The sequence below is a fragment of the Schistocerca serialis genome, chromosome 1 (assembly GCF_023864345.2).
Source record: "Schistocerca serialis cubense isolate TAMUIC-IGC-003099 chromosome 1, iqSchSeri2.2, whole genome shotgun sequence".
Taxonomy (NCBI): Eukaryota; Metazoa; Arthropoda; class Insecta; order Orthoptera; family Acrididae; genus Schistocerca; species Schistocerca serialis.
The window spans coordinates 1,254,710,746-1,254,736,907 of NC_064638.1; the positions used below are offsets into that span (position 1 = coordinate 1,254,710,746).

The 26,162-nt window shown below is 43.3% G+C and overlaps 1 protein-coding gene across 1 annotated transcript in view; it reads left to right on the plus strand.

The window, feature by feature from the left end:
- The window catches only part of LOC126456748 (Down syndrome cell adhesion molecule-like protein Dscam2), a 660,038-nt gene that overhangs the window by 338,277 nt on the left and 295,599 nt on the right, over nt 1–26,162 (plus strand). The window contains exon 8 of the mRNA XM_050092498.1: nt 24,318–24,471. Coding sequence (XP_049948455.1) covers nt 24,318–24,471 — 154 coding nt within the window. The remainder of the gene's footprint in view (nt 1–24,317; nt 24,472–26,162) is intronic.

A 26,162-nucleotide genomic window follows, 5' to 3' on the forward strand; every position in this document is an offset into this window, starting at 1 on the left:
GTTTCCTTGAAACTTCTTTCTCTTTATTATTTGCTTTATATCTTGTGTGATTTACTTTTCTTTGCTTTATTTTCCTATGTAATATTTTTTCTGTTTGCAGCAACAACTTTATTAATAATTTCCCTTTGATTAATTTTGAAGATAAGAACCTGTGGATCAGCAGAAACAGTTGTAGCTCCCTGTTCTTAAATGCATCCTCATAATTAACATTTATGATTCTTTATGGCTTTGTATCCATTTTTAAACTATACCTTACTGGTCTATTGCCATCTGAAATTCCAAACCATTTGAGGACCATGTTGGACCATTGTGTATAACTGATTTATTGACTGATAAAATACATTCCATTTCTTTTTATTTCCATCTGGCTATTGCCAAGTCTATTTTATACTCATTCTCTTCTGGAATAATGTGTCAAGGAAAAATATGATAAAATACAGTCCATTTAATTTTAGTTCCGTCTTGCCTTTCCCAAGTCCATTTTACACTCATTTACTTCTGGAATAACTGGAATAGCGTGTTAAGGATAAATATAGTATTCTCTCTGCAAATTCCATTAATTATGACATCTGTGGTATCTGGAACTACACCCAATGTTACCCAATGAAAAATTGTTCTTTAATTATGGTCCTACTTTTGCGAGGCTGGTTATCTTTTATAAGCTTCTACAGCTTCTCGTAAAGTCATTTTCCCCTGGAATAACGTGTCAAAATTCTTTTAATTCGAATGTATACCATTTGATTTTTTTTAACTACGAAGTATTTTTAGAAAGCCATCCGACTTCACAAGACTGTATTCTGTACATCGTTGGTACCCAACCTTTCTGAGACCATTACCTCTAATCGCCACCAGATATTCACATATTAGCTAGAACTCTCCCCCTCCCCCCCCCCCCTCCCCCCCCCCCTCCCCATGCCTTTTCCCCCCACCATCATCAACATTGGCGTCTAACTAAATATCAAAATGAATAAGAATTTCTTTGTATACTTTTTTTAAAATGATGAAAATGATATTCAGGTTTAGTAGATGTTTTACTAAACGTCTCATTATAGGATATTCGTTGGACAAATATATTATACTAGGCCTGACATGTGATTACAGTTTCACGTAATTTGGGTGCATACATCCTGAGAAGACACTACCCAGAACAACCACCTCTGGCCGTAATAACGGCCTTGATTCGCCTGAGCATTGACTCAAACAGAGCTAGGATGGCGTGTACAGGCACAGCAGCCGATGCAGCTTCAACACGATACCACAGTTCATCAAGAGTAGTGACGCGTATTGTGACGAGCCAGTTGCTCGGCCACCATTGACCAGACTTTTTCAATAGGTGAGAGATCTGGAGAATGTGTTGGCCAGGGCAGCAGTCGAACATTTTCTGTATCCAGAAAGGCCCGTACAGGACCTGCAACATGCGGTCGTGCATTATCCTGCTGAAATGTAGGGTTTCGCAGGGATCGAATGAAGCGTAGAGCCACGGGTCCTAACACATCTGGAATTTAACGTCCACTGTTCCAAGTGCCATCAATGGGAACAAGAGGTGACCGAGACGTGCAACCAATGACATCCCATACCGTCACGCTGGGTAATACGCCAGTATGAAGATGACGAGTACACGCTTCCAATGTGCGTTCACAGCGATGCCACCAAACATAGATGCGACCATCATGATGCTGTAAACGGAATCTGGACTCACCCGAAAAAATGACGTTTTGCCATTCGTGCACCCGGGTTCTTCGTTGAGTACACCATCGCAGGCGCTCCTGCCTGTGATACAGCGTCAAGGGTAACGGCAGGCTGATCCCGGCGGAGGTTCGAATCCTCTCTTGGGTATTGGTGTGTGTGTTTGTCCTTGGGATAATTTAGGTTAAGTAATGTGTAAGCTTAGGTACTGATGACCTTAGCAGTTAAGTCCCATAAGATTTCACACACATCTGAACATTTGCTGCGGCAAACGTCGTCGAATTGTTCGTGCAGATGGTTGTTGTCTTGCAAACGCTCCTATCTGTTGACTCAGAGATCGAGACGTGGCTGCACGATCCGTTACAGCCAAGCGGATAAGATGCCTGTCATCTCGACTGCTAGTGATACGAGGACGTTGGGATCCAGCACGGCATTCCGTATTACCCTCCTGAACCCACCCATTCCATATTCTACTAACTGTCATTGGATCTCGACCAACGCGAGCAGCAATGTCGCGATACGATAAACCGCAATCGCGATAGGCTACAATCCGACCTTTATCAAAGTCGGAAACGTGATGGTACGCATTTCTCCTCCTTACACGAGGCATCACAACGTTCCACCAGGCAACGCCGGTCAACTGCTGTTTGTGTATGAGAAATCGGTTGGAAACTTTCCTCATATCAGCACGTTGTAGGCGTCGCCACCGGCGCCAACCTTTTGTGAATGCTCTGAAAAGCTAATCATGTGCATATCTGAGCATCTTCGTCCTGTCGGTTAAATTTCGCGTCTGTAGCACGTCATCTTCGTGGTGCAGCAATTTTAATGGCCAGTAGTTTAAGTGTATGATTACATCCCGATCAGTCGAGTTAAGCTTCGCTATAATAAGGGCTCTCGCTATAAAAGTTAGGACATCCAGTGCATAGTAAACCAATGCATGAGACGGTAAACACTCTCACAACTCTGTGTAGTGCTAAAATTTCAGTGTAACATTTTGTTTCCTCGGAATGAGTTCAACTGCTCGCGGAAAAGGTTCGCGCCCTCCCTTTTAAAATTCCAGCGCTTCTCGACTATGACGGTGACTTTCGTCAGTGGCTGTAACGGAGGCGACTTTCCCCGCTGAATGCCAAGTGCTCGCGCTCACACACGGTGCTCGGTTTCCTCTCTACGTACAAAAGCCAAAGCCGCGTCGACGGTCCGGCGTCTTTCACGCTGCATCTCCGCATTCAGACACTGGGACGCTAGTACATTAACGTCGACACGTTAGCCGCAGGGCTGAATACACGCCGCCAAAAGAGGGCGTGTGGGGTCTCCTCAACTTGTCCTTTCGTAAGCGCATTTCTCTCCTTAAAACTCGTCCGTCTTGGACTCTCTAGCGTCTGCGTCGTCTCCCCGATTAAAATATTTCGCGGCATTTCTGGGAGGCGGAATATGGGACTGATGCTCTTTTGGTTATCGTTGCAAGATACCAGCAAGGATGTCCCAGGTTCGATTCGTTCTGATCGCCAAGGACTTTTTTTCTGCTATGGGAAAGTCTACGAAATGGTTCGTTCGAAGTCGTCAGGCCAAATGAGGGGCTGCAGTAAAAAGCAAACAGCGGCATTGCCACAACAGTCACCGAAGGAGCGTGAGACTGTCCGCCTTTAACAAAATAACAATATACTCTTAATTTCAATTCCTGTCTAATTAAATTGCGGACACTTTCGATAAACAGACAGTTTTCTAACAGAAGATTAATGAAGAATAAATTTTAGCTTAGAGGGACCTTCCAATCAATAAATGTTACTTGCACATTACATGTTACAGTGGAAGTAGACAATGACTAAGAGCCACGCGTAATCAATTTCAGTAGAGGAACTAATCGCACTGCCCAAAACATTTATTGACCCCCCAGAAGAAATCACTCTAGTACCGTGTGTAGCAGCCTGTATCTTTAATAATGGTCTCATTTCGAAGAGGAAGAGAACCCATAAAATTTTACTGGTACGCCGTATCCAGCCGAAACCACTTACTCATGATTAGATCCCGCAGTGCTGCCAGGCTACGGGGACGTTGGTTGTTACTTTTCACATGCCATTCCAAATAGCCCCAGACTTGTCCTATGGGGTCAAGACCGGATGATTTAACGGGCGAGCCGAGGATGTACCAGGTCACTCCAAAAGAAATGCACACTATTTTTGCAAAAATACAGTTTTCATTCTGCATGTGTGAAAAATTTACAGTGTGTTGATACATCCTTCCCGCTTGTTTTCAAACTTCGTTCAACCTGTTCCCATGAGAGGCGCAGTCACAGCATGTCTTCAAGATGACTGCTGCACTTGACGTTCGTCAGAAGCAACGTGCTGTCATAGAATTCCTGTGCTGTGAAAACGAGACATTCGGAAACATCCACAAGAGGTTGAAAAAAGTGAATGGAGATGCTGCTGTCGATCGCAGTACAGTTAGTCGGTGGGCAAGCAGGTTACATGATGAAAGCAGGCACGGCAATATTGAGGATTGTCCTCGCAGCGGCAGGCCTCGTACTACACACACTCCAGAGAATGTGCAGAGAGTTAACTAATTGGTGACTGCTGACAGATGCATCACAGTGAACGAATTGTCACGCTACGTTAAGATAGAGGAAGGAAGTGTTTGCAGAATACTGAAAGTGTTGGCGTTAAAAAAGGTTTGTGCCAGGTGGGTTCCCAGGATGTTGACAGTGGCTCACAAATAAACAAGAAAAATGGTATGCAGCGAACTTTTGGAACAGTACGAGAATGATGGAGATGAATTTCTTGCCGTGCGACTGCTACGGTCGCAGGTTCGAATCCTGCCTCGGGTATGGATGTGTGTGATGTCCTTAGGTTAGTTAGGTTTAAGTAGTTCTAAGTTCTAGGGGACTGATGACCACAGCAGTTGAGTCCCATAGTGCTCAGAGCCATTTGGACCATTTTGTTGATGAATTTCTTGGAAGAATTGTGACAGGTGATGAAACATGGCTCCATCATTTTTCACCAGAGACGAAGAGGCAATCAATGGAGTGGCAATATGCAAATTCACCCAAGAAAAAAAAATTCGAAACCACATCTACTGCTGGAAAAGTTATGGCTACGGTGTTTTTCGATTCCGAAGGACTCTTGCTTGTGGTCATCATGCCAAGTGGAACCACCGTAAATTCTGACGCATATGTGACGACACCGAAGAAACTTCAAGCTCGACCGAGTCGTGTTCGACCACATCGGCAAAAGCAGGATGTTTTGGAAGCGATCACAAAACTTGGATGGACAACACTGAAACACCCGCCTTATAGTCCTAACCGGGCTCCATGTGACTATCATCTCTTTGGGAAACTGAAAGCCTCTCTTCGTGGAACAAGGTTTGAAGATGATGATTCAGTTGTGCACGCTACCAAACAGTGTCTCCAACAGGTTGCTCCAGAATTTTACCGTGCGGGTATACAGGCGCTGGTTCCAAGATGGCGTAAGGCAGTTGAAAGGGGTGGAAATTTCTTTTGGAGTGGCCCTCGTATGGGTGTTCGTTAAACTTGTAACATACAGCGCTCTGAATATGGCTGCAGCCACATGGCAATCGGGAGTGTCCAATAGTGATGAGATATGCATTTAGTTTCCGATATCAGTATCGTGGATAAGTTATTTTTCGGTAACAGTTATATATAACGGCTGTAAATAACTGCCAAAAATAACTTATTCGTACTTCCAAATGCATCAATATCCTTCCACATTTGGTATAAGTGATTCCGGATGCCGTTATTTACCAGTGTAGCAGTCAAAGAACGTGTACCAGTAATTCCGGTTGTTACTAACTGGCTTCAGTATCTGCTGAACTGTGCCACACTACCAAGCTGAGCTGACTATACAGAGTGTCTCTCCTAAGAGTCGCCACGTGCATTTTCTCCGGTGTTTCTGCAGATATTTGCAATTTCGTTTTCGCAACGTGTATCTGGAGTCAACCCAAACAAGTCCTGCTCATCAGGTCTCGCATATGACGCCCAGAGTAAGTGTCGGTTTGCTTCCCACTCCAAACAAAATTATTTTTAAATCGTAATTTTACTTGCCCATTCGATAGAACAGATCCGAATTAATTTCATCAGTATGTATTAACAGGAACAGTAAATCATGAAGAACAATCAGTGCTCCATCAGCTTCCCAGCAGCGTTTCTCCATGGCGGTATGAGTCAGCGCGGGCGAGGGCGGTGCTGTTACTGGCGTGTTACTTTTTAGACTAGATTAGATTAATTATTCATTTGCGTTAGTATTTTGCAGCTGTGACATATTAAACTGATAGTTCGGTAATTCTCACATCTGTCAACCAATCCAAGGAGAAGAAATAAAAACTTTGAGGTTCGCCGATGACATTGTAATTCTGTCAGAGACAGCAAAGGACTTGGAAGAGCAGTTGAACGGAATGGACAGTGTCTTGAAAGGAGGATATAAGATGAACATCAACAAAAGCAAAACGAGAATAATGGAATGTAGTCGAATTAAGTCGGGTGATGCTGAGGGAATTAGATTAGGAAATGAGGCACTTAAAGTAGTAAAGGAGTTTTGCTACTTGGGAAGCAAAATAACTTATGATGGTCGAAGTAGAGAAGATATAAAATGTAGACTGGCAATGGCAAGGAAAGCGTTTCTGAAGAAGAGAAATTTGTTAACATCAAGTATAGATTTAAGTGTCAGGAAGTCGTTTCTGAAAGTATTTGTATGGAGTGTAGCCATGTATGGAAGTGAAACATGGACGATAAATAGTTTCGACAAGAAGAGAATAGAAGCTTTCGAAATGTGGTGCTACAGAAGAATGCTGAAGATTAGATGGGTATATCACGTAACTAATGAGGAGGTATTGAACAGAATTGGGGAGAAGAGGAGTTTGTGGCACAACTTGACTAGAAGAAGGGATCGGTGGGTAGGACATGTTCTGAGGCATTAAGGGATCGCCAATTTAGTATTGGAGGGCAGCGTGGAGGGAAAAAATCGTAGAGGGAGACCAAGAGATGAATACACTAAGCAGATTCAAAAGGATGTAGGTTGCAGTAGGTACTGGGAGATGAAGAAGCTTGCACAGGATAGAGTAGCGTGGAGAGCTGCATCAAACCAGTCTCAGGACTGAAGACCACAACAACAACAACAATTATTCATTCCATAGATCCATAAAAGAGGGAATCCTCCTGGGTGTGGAACATGTCAGATAAGCACATTACAAAAATGTAATTATAAGTACTTGAGTTTCATTAATTTTAATGATCCTCAGTCAATAAACAGTAAAATTATGTACATGAATTACATTTAAACTTCTAATATTTACAGGTTTAATATTTACATCTGCTTTCATTAAATCCATCATTCAGACATTTGCTAGTTTCTCGGCTATTACAACCAACTATTGACAAAAATTAAAGTAAATTATTCATTTCAGTGATACTCAGTTAAGAACAGTCAGATTATGTACAAGATTTAAAATTAAACTTCCACTACTTACAGACTTAAGACTTACATCTGCTTTCCATACATCCATCATTCACACAGTAGGTAGTTCCTTGGCTGTTACAACCAAGTATTGTCAAAAATTAAAGTATAATAAATTTTAATTAAAATGGTCTACTGCACTTGTTGAGAAACTCATGGATGGAATAGAAGGAGCTGGCCACCAAAAATTCTTTAAATTATGTTTAAATTGTGCCTTGTCTGAAACTAAACTCTTAATGGTTGCTGGTAACTTATTGAAAATATGTGTTGATGAATACTGGACTGCTTTCTGGGCAAGAGTAAGTGATTTTAAATCTTTATGTATATTGTTCTTATTCCTAGTATTGATACTGTGTACTAAGCAGTTAGTTGGAAAAAGAGATTTATTATTTACAATACACTCCATTAAGGATAAATATACTGAGAAGCTGTGGTTAGTACGCCCAGTTCTTTGAATAGGTTTCGACATGATGTTCTTGGATTTACATTACTCATTACTCTTATTATACGCTTCTGTACTCTAAAAATTTTTTCTCTGTTTGTGAAGTTACCCCAAAATATGATACCATATGACATAATGGAGTGAAAATAAGCAAAATATGCCAGTTTTTTTATATTTATATCTCCTATGTCTGACATCATTCGCATTGCAAACGCAGACTTGTTTAGGCGCTTTAGCAGTTCGTTAGTATGTTGCTCCCAACTGAATTTATTATCAAGTTGTAATCCCAAGAATTTTACACTCTCAACTTCTCCTATTTCCATGTCGTCATATTTTATACACACACTAGAAGGAAATCTCTTGGAAGTTCTGAACTGCAAATAGTGGGTCTTTTCAAAGTTTAATGACAGTGAATTGGCTATGAACCGCTTATTAATGTCAGTAAAAATTTGATTAGCTGCCCTTTTTAAATTTATATTTGATTTACTATTTGTTGCAATGTTTGTATCATCATTACTGGTTATTCACTGTGTCCTACTGTCCCTTTTCATATGCATCGGTAAAACAAATGCCGCAATAGAGTAATTTGGAACCGCTCTGTCGAATGGCTTTTTGTAACGCGAAAGAAACCAACACTTTCCATGGCCGGTGGGCGTCGCGTGGAAGATGTGATAAGCAGTATTTGTTAGGGCTGTCTCCTGCTACACATTGCAAAAACAAAATTGCAAACATCAGCCGAAACACCAGAGAAAATGCGCCTGACGACTCTTAGGAGAGGCACCCTGTATACTTAGTATTATTGAGCTGACTATGTTTCCAGAACCTTTCACTTAATGATGTTACAGAAGTTATCGTCGTTTCGTATAGGATGGAGATCGGGGTCTAGTGACAAATGTAGTTATCTAAGGAGCTTCAGAAAGTTCTTGAAGCATCTTCGTCAAACGAAATAGGAATGGACTAGAGTTATCCAATATTCCAGTTAGCAGTAACCTCTAGTATTTTTATATCTATAAATTAACCAGTTAATCCATCAGTTACTTACACAAATGGACGAATATCCTAAAGACCATTGTGATTTATCCATGGCAAGATAGAGCGAGACCGAATTAGAAATACGTTTATCGGTGAACTGATGGCGCGCAGAATTAGCAGTAACTCACCAGTCGTGTCCATGACAATACGAACATCACGTAGTCGATGTGTTCATTATTCGTGTTAAGACATAGCGACACCGAAGGGGAATTAGTTAAGTACTATGTACACACGTCGGCAAACAGATGACGTGCAGTATTCGCGCTTACTGAAATAGCTGCCAGATACTGACAACTGATTATTTCCCTAACTGTGAGTACTTAACAACCGGTTATTTGTTCTATTTAAGTTACTTCCTCTAGTGTCCACACCATATTCATCATGCAGATGTAAAAGAATGTGCGAAATAAATATCCTGCTTCATGTCGATGGTAACCTGAATGAGTAGATCCAAGTTACGGTAAGAAAAACATCCACAAAACATAACATTACAGAACCACCTCCAGCCTGGACTAGGCCCTCCACACCTGAGACAAAACCGCGATTTTTTGGACATACTAAACACCTCCACGCAGTTGCTGTCCAGTTTGTGTCGTTTGTGTCATATACCAGCAGTACGCCCGACGGGTAGGCAACCCGGTGGACGGAGAGGTGTCGCATCCATGCATATCTCCAAGGCGTTGCCTCCCAGAACTTCGGCCGTCGGTGAGTGTCGTATCGCAACCGATACACGGCGGTGCAAGCGCCACCAGAGGTCTTCCTCGGTGGGGATCTACTTCCCTCCACCGAGTTACGTGAGAGGACCGGCTACTTATAGCAGCGTAGCTCCATTCATCGGCATGTTACGGTCACTAATGAAGTATCAGTCTTGATACGACCACCCGATATGTGTACGAAAACCAATGTCAGTACCCATGCACTTGTGATACCTATTGCCTGCTACCTTGAACTTTCACTGTCGGAGGGTGGTACGGCACTTCAGGTCCCACCGCCACACCCACAATAATGTGTAGGATTGAACAAATTTACCCTTACACCAAGACCGAGATCCACCGGTGACGCTGTACCTTAAACTACCACAAAAAAACCCATCAGCAGTTCTCTGGTGACACTTTGGGCAGGCAGACATCTATGCCAGATAATCCTAATCCTTCAGTCACTTCCTGGTTGGAGTCATCGCCACGAGACGTTGGACTTCTCCAGCATCGCCTCCGAGAAGTGTCTCGGCCAGCTTCTACCGAGTACACTATCCTTTCTTCCAGTGGGAAACTGCATTGGCTTCGTCTTGACGTTCTAGCATTATAATTAACTTTGTTGTATTCGGGCGAACGCCTGATACTAGACTGAAAGGATTTGGTATTAACTTTCGTAAGTAGTTTTTTTAGTGTCCTATTATTGTTGTTGTTGTTGTGGTCTTCTCCCCAATTCTACGAGGGCTGTCCAGAAAGTAAGTTCCGATTGATCGCGAAATGGAAACGACAGTGATAATCAGAAATGTTTTATTTGTAACGGTTAGCTACACCTTCCAGCTACTTCTCTACTTAGTTGCCGTTCTGACTTAGACATTTGTCACAGCGTTGTATAAACTTTCCAATAACCTCATCATAGAAGGCAGCCGCCAGTGCTTTCCGCCAATTTTCTACGCTGGGCTACAGCTCGTTGTCTGTGCTAAAATGTTGTCTTCATAGCCAGCGGTTCATGTGAGCAGAGATGACACTCAGAGGGAGGCAATTACGCGCTGTGTTATGGGTAATCAAACATTTCCGATTGAAAACGATCCAGGAGCATCTTCATTGCCCCTGCAGAATGCAGCTGAGAATTGTCTTGAAGAAGAAACCGTACGACAATTATGTATTGTTCGCTGCACAGCTTCAGGCGAAATTTCTCACCAGCCCTCGTACTTGGTGGGAGACACTATTTTCTAGACATCTTTACGCGTTCACTGAGAGCTCAGAAATGAGAAGAGCGACGTGATACTATCTAGGATCATACTAGAGACACTGTCCAAGACATCTCTGCAAAGCTTTATAGGATTTTCATAGTTGTTTCCATTTCATAACCGATCGGAACTTAATTTCTGGACACCGCTGGTATTGAGTACCTCCTCATTAGTTACGTCATTTACCCATCTAATCTTCAGCATTCTTCTGTAGCACCACATTTCGAAAGCTTCTATTCTCTTCTTGTCTAAACTATTTATCGTACATGTTTCACATTCATACATGGCTACGCTCCATGTAAATACTTTTAGAAAAGACATCGTGATACTTAAATCTATACTCGACGTTAGTAAACTTCTCTTCTTCAGTAACGCTTTTCTTGCCATTGCCAACCTACGTTTTATATCCTCTCTACCTCGACCATCATCAGTTATTTTGCTCCCTAAGTAGCAAAACTCACCTACTACTTTAAGTGTCTCATTTCCTAATCTAATTACCTCATCATCACTTCATTTAATTTGACTACATTCCATTATCCGGGTTTTGCTCTGATCTGGTTTCTGTACAAATTGTAAATAGAGTTTCGCTCCCTGTATTTGACCCCAGCCACCTTCAGATTTTGAAAGAGAGTATTCCAATCAACATTGTCAAAAGCTTTCTCTAAGTCTACGAAGTCTAAGTGTCCTACTACGTGGTAATGAACCTTTCTCTTGTTGATTTGGAAAGTGTCGTTTCTTAGGTATCTCAAAACGTGAGATATAGCAGTTCGTCCATTTAAGACTCGCAGCTCTTCCTGCCTCTATGAGCAACAGCCTTTTGTCAGGTACCGGTTTCCAAATGTTCAATGCTAGCAGGTCCCTTCGCAGTGTTCGCTTCTCAGAAGCTGATTGTAGTTTGACCTGCACTATATTGACAGCCGCAGTTGCTTTCAAGATTAAAACTGATTGTCACTGACATGACACTCGTCTCTGATCTCTGTCGGTTACGGTCTTTTTACAACTACTATTCCGACGCCGTGTTATTTGACTGCTGGTGGTACACCACTCTTTGTAGACATGGTTGACAGTCCGCACTGATATACCAACAAATCGAACAGTTTCATTGACGGTGCAGTCATGGGAACGTCTGGCGTTCCGTCACGTCCCCACGTCGACCCATCTTTCTGTGTTGATCCCATACAACCGACTGGCAGTGCCTCGACTAACATCGGCGGTGGGGTTCATACGACCGCCTGGCAGCAGCTCTACGCCACCCACATTGCTCCAGGGCGGCTGATGTGCTCTTCTAAGGCGGGTTACTAATATGTTGTCCTGTCAGGTAGTTGTTCTTTCTGGTTTGAACAAAAACGAAAAAATAATATTTAAAGAAACTCTCGGTCATAAAGCTTTGTTTCAGGGCTTATTCTTTCCAGTTACATTAAAACGCAGGTTTGTAAAGGATCGAACAACATGGTGTATAATGCAGGTGAATTGCGGTAAGTCTCCATCAACATCTACATCTACATGGATACTCTGCAAATCACATTTAAGTGCCTGGCAGAGAGTTCATCGAACCACCTTCACAATTCTCTATTATTCCAATCTCGTATAGTGCGCGGGAAGAATGAACATCTGTATCTTTCCCTACGAGCTCTGATTACTCTTATTTTATCTTGGCGATCGTTCTTCCCTATGAAGGTCAGTGCCAACAAAATATTTTCGCATTCGGAGGAGAAAGTTGGTGATTGGAATTTCGTGAGAAGATTCCGTCGCAGCGAAAAACGCCTTTCTTTTAATGATGCCCATACCAAATCCTGTATCATTTCTGTGACACTCTCTCCCATATTTCGCGATAATACAAAACGTGCTGCCTTTCTTTGAACTTTTTCAGTGTACTCAGTCAGTCCTATCTGGTAAGGATCCCACAACGCGCAACAGTATTCTAAAAGTGGACGGACAACCATAGTGTAGGCAGTCTCCTTAGTAGGTCTGTTACATTTTCTAAGTGTCATGCCAATAAAACGCAGTCTTTAGTTAGCCATCCCCACAACATTTTCTGTGTGTTCTTTCCAATTTATATTGTACGCAATTGTGATACCTAGGTATTTAGTTGAATTTACAGCTTTTAGATTACACTGATTCATCGAGTAACCGAAGTTTAACACGTTCCTTTTAGCACTCATGTGGATGACCTCACACTTTTCGTTATTTAAGGTCAACTGCCACTTTTCGCACCATTCCGATATTTCTTCTAAATCGTTTTGCAGTTTATTTTGATCTTCTGATGACTTTATTAGTCGATAAACGACAGCGTCATCTGCAAACAACCGAAGACGGCTGCTCTGATCGTCTCCCAAATCGTTTATATAGATGAGGAACAGCAAAGGGCCTATAACACTGCCTTCGGGAACGCCAGAAATCACTTCTGTTTTACTCGACGACTTTCCATCAATTACAACGAACTGTAACCTCTCTGACAGGAAATCACAGATCCAGTCACATAACTGAGACAATATTCCACAAGCGCGCTATTTCACTACGAGCCGCTTGTGTGGTACAGTATCAAAAGCCTTGTTGAAATACGGAATCGATCTGACATCCCTTGTCAATAACACTCAACACTTCATCTGAATAAAGAGCTACTTGTGTTTCACAGGAACGATGTTTTCTAAACTCACGTTGACTGTGTGTCAATAGACCATTTTCTTCGAGGTAATTCATTATGTTCGAACACAATATATGTTCTAAAATCCTGCTGGATATCGACGTTAACGATATCGACCTGTAATTTAGTGGATTACTCCAATTACCTTTCTTGAATATTGGTGTGACCTGTGCAACTTTCCAGTCTTTGGGTACGGATCTTTCGTCGAGCGAACGGTTGTATATGATTGGTAAGTATGGAGCTAATGCATCAGCATACTCCGAAAGGAACCCAATTCGTATACAGTCTGGACCAGAAGACTTGCTTTTATTAAGTGATTTAAGTTGCTCCACTACTCCGAGAATATTTACTTCTACGTTCTATGTTGGTAGCTGTTCTCGATTCGAATTCTGGAATATTTACTTCGTCCATATTCAAAATTTTGTCTAGTATGCCTTAGCCAGAAAAACATGGTCAAAAACTTAAATGGCCCCGAGATAAGTAAGTGTTGCAAAAGCAGGAGAGTAGGAGGGAGCTTATTCATCTCAATAACTGCTTTGACCGGACAAATAAACGTGTCTTTGAAACACAATTCTGGAGCAAATGGATAATGCCTGTCTTGCTGAAAGTACGAGAGGTGATCAATAAGTAATGCATTTTCTGAAAGCAGATTGGTTTTATTTAGGATTCCGGTGCACCATATTATTATCCACTCTTCTGGCTGCAAGGCATTATTTTTCAACATAACCTACGTTCGTGGCAACGGACCTACCGTCATGTTACTGGCACGGCCTGCGTGCCCGCATGGTTCCACTCTACCAGTCGACGTTGGAGCCAACATGTTGCTACATCAATACCCTCCTTATTATCCACGCACTGCTTGCTGCGGAGTGCATCCTTCATTGGGCCAAACAGATAGAGGTGGGAAGGTGCGACATCCGGGTTGTAGGGTGGATGACGAAGAACACTCCAGTAAAGTTTTGTGAATTCCTCTATGGTGCACACACTTGTGCGAAGCCTTGTGTTGTCATGGGGAAGAAAAGTCGGTTTGCATTTTTGTGGCAACCAACATGCAGAAGGCGTTCCTTCAGTTTCCTGAGGGTAACGCAATACATTTCAGACTTGATCGTTGAACCATGAGGGAGAGCATCACACAGAATAAACCCTTCAGAGTCTGCGATGTCACTACCCGAATTTACTGTATTATTATTAGACCATGCGGCATCGGACTTCCGGAAAGCGGCTCTCGCGTATAATACGTTTGAATAGACACCCTGTGGTGATCCAACTACTACACGGAATTTTTTGAATGAATAATGATAATGGCGCGTAACAAACTTATTTTTACGTCGCTATTTGATTATTAGTAGCACTGATAATATCTCTGAAGTGACTGAACAGGGAGCACTTAATTCTGTATGTTTGATATTGCCTAGCAGGAGGACATTATTCATTTAAAACAATACCACATCCTGAAATCGTTTCACGATACATAAACACACATGACTTGTTTTAGGTTAATGTAAACTACACAAATTGTAATTATTGAATTTCATGTTATTGAGCTTGCATTGTGCTGAAGGCACAATGTGTACTGTGGTGGCAGCAATTTCCTTGAACGCTTAATTAAAGAACAATATACACTCCTGGAAATGGAAAAAAGAACACATTGACACCGGAGTGTCAGACCCACCATACTTGCTCTGGACACTGCGAGAGGGCTGTACAAGCAACGATCACACGCACGGCACAGCGGACACACCAGGAACCGCGGTGTTGGCCGTCGAATGGCGCTAGCTGCGCAGCATTTGTGCACCGCCGCCGTCAGTGTCAGGCAGTTTGCCGTGGCATACGGAGCTCCATCGCAGTCTTTAACACTGGTAGCATGCCGCGACAGCGTGGACGTGAACCGTATGTGCAGTTGACGGACATTGAGCGAGGGCGTATAGTGGGCATGCGGGAGGCCGGGTGGACGTACCGCCGAATTGCTCAACACGTGGAGTGTGAGGTCTCCACAGTACATCGATGTTGTCGCCAGTGGTCGGCGGAAGGTGCACGTGCCTGTCGACCTGGGACCGGACCGCAGCGACGCACGGATGCACGCCAAGACCGTAGGATCCTACGCAGTGCCGTAGGGGACCGCACCGTCACTTCCCAGCAAATTAGGGACACTGTTGCTCCTGGGGTATCGGCGAGGACCATACGCAACCGTCTCCATGAAGCTGGGCTATGGTCCCGCACACCGTTAGGCCGTCTTCCGCTCACGCCCCAACATCGTCCAGCCCGCCTCCAGTGGTGTCGCGACAGGCGTGAATGGAGGGACGAATGGAGGCGTGTCGTCTTCAGCGATGAGAGTCGCTTCTGCCTTGGTGCCAATGATGGTCGTATGCGTGTTTGGCGCCGTGCAGGTGAGCGCCACAATCAGGACTGCATACGACCGAGGCACACAGGGCCAACACCCGGCATCATGGTGTGGGGAGCGATCTCCTACACTGGCCGTACACCATTGGTGATCGTCGAGGGGACACTGAATAGTGCACGGTACATCCAAACCGTCATCGAACCCATCGTTCTACCATTCCTAGACTGGCAAGGGAACTTGCTCTTCGAACAGGACAATGCACGTCCGCATGTATCCCGTGCCACCCAACGTGCTCTAGAAGGTGTAAGTCAACTACCCTGGCCAGCAAGATCTCCGGATCTGTCCCCCATTGAGCATGTTTGGGACTGGATGAAGCGTCGTCTCACGCGGTCTGCACGTCCAGCACGAACGCTGGTCCAACTGAGGCGCCAGGTGGAAATGGCATGGCAAGCCGTTCCACAGGACTACATCCAGCATCTCTACGATCGTCTCCATGGGAGAATAGCAGCCTGCATTGCTGCGAAAGGTGGATATACACTGTACTAGTGCCGACATTGTGCATGCTCTGTTGCCTGTGTCTATGTGCCTGTGGTTCTGTCAGTGTGATAATGTGATGTATCTGACCCCAGGAATGTGTCAATAAAGTTTCCCCTTCCTGGGACAATGAATTCACGGTGTTCTTATTTCAATTTCCAGGAGTGTAGATCTGCTTGTCAACATAGTTACTGAAAACACTAATTGAGAATCACGTTGCTCGGACGGAACCGAGTAATTTTTGACTATGGCAATGTATTGAAAAGTCACCACATCGAGATGGATAGTAATTAAGGTGGCACAGTACCTGGCATCTTCCATCCGTTGCATGAAGCGGCGTCTGCTGGCAATTTCGGCGTTAATTCCGACTATTTTCTCTTGAAATATAGCTACACCGATACTCACGCACCATAACTGTTCACTGATGTTACAGCACATAGAAATCACTGGATATGGGGTAATAGTGAGCTATTTCATTTATATAATTGATTACACTCGGGGAATGCAATTTAAACCACAAAATTATTATTGCCTCCAAACTTTACACACTGTAGAGAACTTGGTTTGACTATTACACAAACTGATTCACAAAATATAAATGTACTGGTAATGGCGTCGGTATAACAACCACTGTTCATAATAATACTCCTGTGAGATAACTTCTAGTTCGTTGCTACCGAAGTGAGCTCACCAATGGACTTCATCAGTTACTGAAATCACAATACGCCGTTGGATGCGGCTACTGGTCCCTTCACACCTCGCCGTTGGCACAAGCAATGCGTCGCAATTATCACAGCATTGCACCATGCAGTGTCATATACCTCAGAGCGGGAAACCGTACTATTTTGCCGCTCACAGCCCATCTCCTTCGAAATACCACGTCTTACAAGCCTTAGTGTCCATTTAGCTTGTAACCGTACGATGAACGAAGTCGATATCTGTTTTCAGCTCACTTCTAAATGGTCCGTTAGCAACGTTACCGTAGCACACACCGGCAGTCACTTTTACGCCACTTAACACTTGTTCTGCCTCAGAGCTACGCCAACTTACTTCTACAGCCAATATTACGCGCCAACCTGTACACTGTTCTCATTCTTGGGGATTCCCCTCACACCTAAACATTATTTTACATTACGCCAAGTTCTCTATTTACAATTAAACATACCATAGCATTACAATATTCAATTACAGTCATTTTCATATATTAAAGTAATATTACATTTATATTTTTACTACACATAACAATATTATTTAGTTTCATTCTTTTGTTATTTCGCTGTCAGAGTGCATCACAAGCCAGACACTGTCTCCCGCATAGTGTTCTTTAATTTAGCTGCCACCAGGTGGAAGCACTTCTGCTTTGCCTTCGATTCTGGCCCACAGATGGCGTATGCATCCACTTTCTCTACCGTTGCGCCTTGTCTATGCCCGGCATTCGCTAGCCGGCATGTTGTCACATTACAAATCCCAGAAGACCGTCGCCATGGCTTTACCAGCCGACTGTGTGCCTTTGAGCTTTTTCTCCGGAGGAGAGGTGGTGTGACGTCACTCCATGGATTACCGTTTCGTTCCGGTGGAAGTATCGAATCCATGTTTCATGGCCCATAACAATGTTCACAAGAAAAACTGTCACCTTCAACCTTTCAACACACAAGCAGTTCCGCACAAATGGTTCTTCGTTGCTCTTTATGGTCTCCTGTTTGGTGACAAGTAACCCAGCGGGAACACACCTTTCACTACCCCAACTGGTATATCAGCACTACCAAGATAAATGTCCAGCTGAGCAGCGCGATGTTTAATTGTGATTCGTCGATCACCTCGAACGATGGTGTGCGCACGTTCCAACATTCCAGGAGTCACAGCTCTGTGCATCCACCGACATGGGGGAAATCGGATAGGTTAGCGCGACCTTGTGATGATGACAGACACCTCTCCCAACGACTCAGTGCGCTTTTGTTCATTGTCAGATCTCTGTAGACATTCTACAAAAGCCTATGAATATCTGCAATGTTCTGGTTTTCCGCCAAAGGAAACTCAATGATAACTTTCTGCTTGGAACGCACCTCCGTTACTATTATTGAAACTGTAGCGGCTAATGCAGAAATACTCCACGATGTCCCACAGCAAATTTCGCATTCTTTCAACCACAACTGGCCAAGAGAAAAATAGTGTTGTATTACTTATAGAATGCCCCTCGTACATTAACAAATCTGAGCAGAACGATGGACGCAATTGGAGAGTATTTTCCTGTATCATATGCCGATTAGAATTGGTGGCACAACCATGAGGACCTCATTCTCATTCTGTATAAGCATACCAACACGAGGATACCTCCACCACCTGATTGAACAACGCCCTGTTGAGTTGTTAAGTGGGATTCGTCACTTCTTGAGGATCCAGACGTACTCGTACACTATCATTGCCGTCTAACGCGAGTCACCAGTCCAGATAACCTTTTCAGATGCTTCAAGCATCCAACTGCTACGTCCGAATCCTAGTGCTCATCTCTGACACATGTTTCCTGGTGAGGACATGTTTTTATCAACATGGCTGCTAATCATTTGTTGCCGTCCAGCAGTGAAACTGTGAGGGGTTCACTGCACAGTGGCCCATCAATCCGCTGTTTCAGTCCACAGTAGTCACGATGTTGGCCATATACTCCGACAGTGGCGATTATCCTCCATTCACCATGCTCATGGTAACCTTGACACGTTCCAAGGCCTTTACAATTTCGGAGTTGGAGTCTACATTACGCAAGGCACCCACAAACTAAGATGCAATCAAGCACACTGATTGCATGCGTCCTTTACATCTTGCGTTCGATTGTTACCCCGACGGCCTATACATAAATAAATTAAAATTAAATAAATATAAATAAATAAATTCAAGATGACACATCTATTTTCGTGGTTGCTCTTTAACGTATTCGAACTTAGAATACGGTCCTGGCCAGTGCTGATGACCGTCGTTCTGGTAGTGGTACCTTATCTTGTGCACTTGTGGTTTTGCCCTTTTATAAGACAACAGAAACTGGTGCTTTAGAAATGACATCGTACATAGCCCTAAGATGCCGTTAAAACCGTTCTTTAGTACCGGTCAGAGAACAATTTCCGTCGCAGATATGGTTAATACCAAGATGTACAAGGAGTGCTGTAAAATGCTTCCTGACCGAAAGGGTAGTTTCGTAAAAAGTAACAGCCTGTAATGTTACATGAAGGTCTTTGTAAAGTTTATTGAAGCTACAAAGTACAACTAAAATAAAATATTTTAGAAAGTTGTGCGTTTTCTGCTCGCTTTGAACTTTTAGCTATGTTTGGTGATAAATGGATGTAGGGCACTTTGTGGACCATCAAGACAGGAAATAGTGTCAAACTGGTCTAAAAAGGCACCTAAGCAACGGCGCATTCGCGCAATAAGATATTTTGGCTAAAATAGTCTCTGTATATTAAAAATTCCTTGTTCGTGCACTTACACAATGACAATTAACTTTCCCTCGAGAACAATGAAAGGAAAAAGAGTTTAGTAAATGTTAAGCAAAAACTAATTATGTTTACAATTCGATCTTAAGTGCTCTCGTAGTAAGGATGCCAGACAAACACAAGATCTAACTGTTAATTTTATGCCATTAAGTTCACAATAATTTGAGGTATAATGTAAACAGACGCCACTGTTCTCTGACGACGACTGATGTGTGCCACAGGATAACGGCCTTGGGGGCCGAAAGCGGTTGTTGTAAGAAAAGAATTTCTGTAACGTTGCTACTTACTTCTTAATCTTTTATTATTAATAATAATATCGAAACTATCTTGCGTTAGTAACGGTTTGAGTTCTGAAATAAAAGCGTGCGGGCGCTACCGATTTGTCACCACAACAAACTGTTTTGCATGTTATGCAACATTCCATTAATAATTCGGCCAGTGCGCACAAGTGTGACACGATGACACTGAAACAACACCTTAGTGTATTTCTGATTGTATTTCTAAAATAAGAGTCGCCTAATCATGGGAGAAGTTGTAGAAAGTAGGGTTCATTAGCTAAATATAAGTCGATTTTACAAATTACTAAATGTTTACTCAGAATAAAAACCACATGTGACCCTACTCCAACGTTAGTGCTGTAAAACAAAACAACAGAATATTAACATGAGGAACTGAAGCCAATGATGTGGGACTTTATAGACAGTGTAAGGAAGACTGAAAGAGGAAAGAACCATAGTTCCTCATCTCTGCAACACGCATTTTCAAATTAACAACAGAAACAACCCAATGAACTCCACATCCAAGATATAGAAACGCCCAGATAAATGCGAGATGCTGAGATATGAAACTAATACCTCATACCATAGCAAAACATGCCACTTACATGTTTGAACTGCACCGTCAGCTTAGGACGACAGCTAGAAAGCTAGTTATAGTCGAGTCGGCACGGAACGACTGCCACGAAACGAATGACAAGAATTCAAAGTTCTCTACTCGTAGCATAAACTCTGTTGGAGAGGCGGAAACAAGCTTGCAGCCCATGTGACGAACGTAAAAGTGCCTCGAAGCATGAAACAGAGGGGAATGCTGCAAAAGTTTCCCATACATGGTTTACAAACACATGTAAACAATTTACTAGGTCGGTACCGAGTTTGAACGCTCTGTTACTGTTGGTTGACTGAGAATACACAGTGTCTAGAAGGGGAGGCAATACACAGGATTGGGCAATCAGAAATACTGGTCAGATTACCCGAAATTTCTCACTTTTCGTGGGAACGGAAGGACAGGATTCTCGTTGACACACAAGCTCAATAGGTAGTTGCTACACCTCATGTGGGCATTTGGGGGCTAAGGCTCTACTGTGGCGGCGCGTCAGGAGTTAACTCCCACAACCCATAACTTCAGAATACACCGAGTAGGCGCTGGGAACCTCCCCCAATGCCACCGGGCTTTTGAGCAAAGCTTTCCTTTCTCACATAACAGTTATCACGGGTAGTCCTGGAATCCGCTTCCATGCGTGAGAACCTTTCAGCCACCACCCAACAGTCGGCACTGTCTGTTTTAATAATGAAATAAAATGTAAGTGAAGTGATATAAGGTCGAGAACCGATCTGTACCAGTCATGTTAAATTATTATTATTATTATCACTGCCTCATTGTGTCTACACGATAAGGGAGTTAAGACTTCTTTAATCATTCAGCATCATTTATTTCTTCAGTTATCCTCCGTGATACTTCAGCCTGTGCACTTGGGAGCTCTCTCAGATTTAGTGATTACAGGGTGATTAACAAATCCTATGGGCGACTGGAATTCGGTAGTAGGAAAAGGGAGAGAAGGAAACGTAGTAGGTGAATATGGATTGGGGGTAAGAAATGAAAGAGGAAGCCGCCTGGTAGAATTTTGCACAGAGCACAACTTAATCATAGCTAACACTTGGTTCAAGAATCATAAAGGACGGTTGTATACATGGAAGAAGCCTGGAGATACTGACAGGTTTCAGATAGATTATATAATGGTAAGACAGAGATTTAGGAACCAGGTTTTAAATTGTAAGACATTTCCAGGGGCAGATGTGGACTCTGACCGCAATCTATTGGTTATGAACTGTAGATTAAAACTGAAGAAACTGCAAAAAGGTGGGAATTTAAAGAGATGGGACCTGGATAAACTGACTAAACCAGAGGTTGTACAGAGTTTCAGGGAGAGCATAAGGGAACAATTGACAGGAATGGGGGAAAGAAATACAGTAGAAGAAGAATGGGTAGCTTTGAGGAATGAAGTAGTGAAGGCAGCAGAGGATCAAGGAGGTAAACAGACGAGGCCTAGTAGAAATCCTTGGGTCACAGAAGAAATATTGAATTTAATTGATTAAAGGAGAAAATATAAAAATGCAGTAAATGAAGCAGGCAAAAAGGAATACAAACGTCTCAAAAATTAGATCGACAGGAAGTTCAAAACGGCTAAGCGGGGTTGGCTAGAGGACAAATGTAAGGATGTAGAGACTTATCTCACTAGGGGTAAGATAGATACTGCCTACAGGAAAATTAAAGAGACCTTCGGAGAAAAGAGAACCACTTGAATGAATATCAAAAGCTCAGATGGAAACCCAGTTCTAAGCAAATAAGGGAAAGCAGAAAGGTGGAAGGAGTATATACAGGGTCTATACAAGGGCGATGTATTTGAGGACAATATTATGGAAATGGAAGAGGATGTAGATGAAGATGAAATGGGAGATATGATACTGCGTGAAGATTTTGACAGAGCACTGAAAGACCTGAGTCGAAACAAGGCCCCGGGAGTAGATAAAATTTCATTAGAACTACTGACAGCCTTTGGAGAACCAGTACTGACAAAACTCTAGCATCTGGTGAGCAAGATGTATGAGACAGGCGAAATACCCTCACACTTCAAGAAGAATATAATAATTCCAATCCCAAAGAAAGCAGGTGTTGACAGATGTGAAAATTACCGAACTGTCAGTTTAATAAGTCACGGCTGCAAAATACTAACGCGAATTCTTTATAGACGAATGGAAAAACTAGTAGAAGCCGACCTCGGGGAAGATCAGTTTGGATTCCGTAGAAATATTGGAACACGTGAGGCAATGCTGACCCTACGACTATTCTTGGAACCTATATTAAGGAAAGGCAAACCTTTGTTTCTAGCATTTGTAGACTTAGAGAAAGCTTTTGACAATGTTGACAGGAATATTCTCCTTCAGATTCTGAAGGTGGCAGGGGTAAAATACAGGGAGCGGAAGGCTATTTACAATTTGTATAGAAACCAGATGGCAGTTATAAGAGTTGAGGGGCATGAAAGGGAAGCAGTGGTTGGGAAGGGAGTGAGACAGGGTTGTAAACTCTCTCCGATGTTATTCAATCTGTATATTGAGCAAGCAGTGAAGGAAACAAAAGAAAAATTCGAAGTAGGTATTAAAATCCATGGAGAAGAAATAAAAACCTTGAGGTTCGCCGATGACATTGTAATTCTATCAGAGACAGCAAAGGACTTGGAAGAGCAGTTGAACGGAATGGACAGTGTCTTGAAAGGAGGATATAAGATGAACATCAACAAAAGCAAAACAAGGATAATGGAATGTAGTCGAATTAAATCGGGTGATGCTGTGGGAATTAGATTAGGAAATGAGACGCTTAAAGTATAAAGGAGTTGTGCTATTTGGGGAGCAAAATAACTGATGATGGTCGAAGTAGAGAGGATATAAAATGTAGACTGGCAATGGCAAGGAAAGCGTTTCTGAAGAAGAGAAATTTGTTAACATCGAGTATAGATTTAAGTGTCAGGAAGTCATTTATGAAAGTATTTGTATGTAGTGTGGATGGGAGATCACATAACTAATGAGGAGGTATTGAATAGGATTGGGGAGAAGAGAAGTTTGTGGCACAACTTGACTAGAAGGAGGGATCGATTGGTAGGACATGTTCTGAGGCATCAAGGGACCACCAATTTAGCATTGGAGGGCAGAGTGGAGGGTAAAAATCGTAGATGGAGACCATGAGATGAATACACCAAGCAGATTCAGAAGGATGTAGGTTGCAGTAGGTACTGGGAGATGAAGAAGCTTGCACAAGACAGATTAGCATGGAGAGCTGCATCAAACCAGTCTCAGGACTGAAGACTACAACAACAACAACAATATGATCCCTTTAACACACCTTTCTTTCACTATTGATATAATTACTACTATTATTTTCATTGTTACTATAGGCTTCTTGTGTTAGTATAGTGATAATGAATGTATCAGCCATGTCTGTTCGATGAATTTACCTCAGAAAAAAAAAGTGAAACACAAAGTTCCATAAGCGCTTTTCACCCGAGGTAAAGACTTAATCTGACACTGGACTCGCATTCTGGAGGACGACGTTTCAATCCCGCGTCCGGCCATCCTGATTCAGGTTTTCATCGATTTCCGTAAATCGCTCCAGGCAAATGCCGGGATGGTTCCTCTGAAAGGGCATGGCCGACTTCCTTCCCCGTCCGTCCCTAATGCGATGAGACCGATGACCTCGCTGTTTGGTCTATCCCCCAAACAACTCAACCCAACTTAATCTGAAGATGGTCAGACAAATACATAAACACTAAGCTGCTTAAATACTAAGCTAGATCAAAATCCCGAAGAGATCGTGGCTTATATATTGGAAAGTCCGGAAGCACACAGACCCGGTTGGCTGCCGGCCGCTGTTTGCCCAGACAACAGACGCTGGGTGCCAGACTGAGACACCGTGGCGCTGGTGTTGCAGACACGGTGCCGGAGCTGCAGTGGACGTTCATGGAGCAGGCGCTGAGTCCGAGCCCGCCGGTCTCCCTGCGCTGCTCCGCCGCGGGAAGTCCGCCCCCGCAGTTCACCTGGTACCTCGACGGCCAGTCGCTGACGGCTGCCCAAGTGGGACACAGGTGAGAGGCAAAAAGCGCTCTGATGTGGTATCCAAATGTACCCCAACATTAGGAAACAACGTGCCTTTTCTGTTAAAGCATATAGCAGTTCATTAAAATTAACAGCAATAGCAGCCCTCTGTCGCAAAACAGTCTGCTGCTACTGTAGCTCAACGCATGGGAGCAACCCATAGTGGCCTGCCTTTTGTGCATTCTATCTCTTACAAATTTTGTGACTAAAGCTTTATCCCTTGATTTTTAGTTTAATACGTGACACGCCAATTTGAGAGTTTTATTTCTGATGAGGGCATTCATAGTAGTGCCGAAACGTGGGTCAAAAGACTCATTTTTTTACCTCAGAGAGCTGCTATTGCTGTTAATTTTACTTTGTAAACGGTCGCTGACCACACAGCCATGTTTAAAACTCTAGGAATTCATTCTTTCTTTGCGTACAGTTGTGTTTTAATGTTCATCCAATACATTCAGCTAATTAACATATTTTTTAAATCAAACAATTGAATTTGCGTAGTTCGTCAGTTATCAGACCCAATAAAGAACTGATACAAATGGGTGAGCATTGAAGAATGGAGTAAGCTGGTCGTTTTCGTGTTGTAGCGTTCACAGCTGATGATGCGCAGGTCATGGGTTCCCAGTGAGTGCTGTAAGGCACAAACTGCATTTCCTAAATGAGTGACAATATTACATGTAGCTGCAAATTAAAGTTTTTATGACTCCATAAGAATTCAGGAAAACACTGTCAAGAATTCTCGAATCATATTTTAAACTTTCACTTACAAACTACTTTCCTCCTTTCTTCCTCGTGACTCCAAATACTTTATAATTTCCGTTAATAATTAATGTCAGTATAATTGGACAGTGTAGTAGTTATGCTTCTTCTTGCATAATTCTGTTACGTTCACGAAATCTAACAATATGTAGGGCAATGCTTACCACTGCCAGTAAATCCACTGAAATGTTTGATGTCTGAAGACTTTTCTGTATCTAGATAACTTAAACAAAGTTTATCACTGGCTTGGTTCGTAGATAAAGGCTCAGAGACATAGCCGCCCAAAAAGCTGCATTAGAATATACACTCCTGGAAATGGAAAAAAGAACACATTGACACCTGTGTGTCAGACCCACCATACTTGCTCCGGACACTGCGAGAGGGCTGTACAAGCAACGATCACACGCACGGCACAGCGGACACACCAGGAACCGCGGTGTTGGCCGTCGAATGGCGCTAGCTGCGCAGCATTTGTGCACCGCCGCCGTCAGTGTCAGCCAGTTTGCCGTGGCATACGGAGCTCCATCGCAGTCTTTAACACTGGTAGCATGCCGCGACAGCGTGGACGTGAACCGTATGTCCAGTTGACGGACTTTGAGCGAGGGCGTATAGTGGGCATGCGGGAGGCCGGGTGGACGTACCGCCGAATTGCTCAACACGTGGGGCGTGAGGTCTCCACAGTACATCGATGTTGTCGCCAGTGGTCGGCGGAAGGTGCACGTGTCCGTCGACCTGGGACCGGACCGCAGCGACGCACGGATGCACGCCAAGACCGTAGGATCCTACGCAGTGCCGTAGGGGACCGCACCGCCACTTCCCAGCAAATTAGGGACACTGTTGCTCCTGGGGTATCGGCGAGGACCATTCGCAACCGTCTCCATGAAGCTGGGCTACGGTCCCGCACACCGTTAGGCCGTCTTCCGCT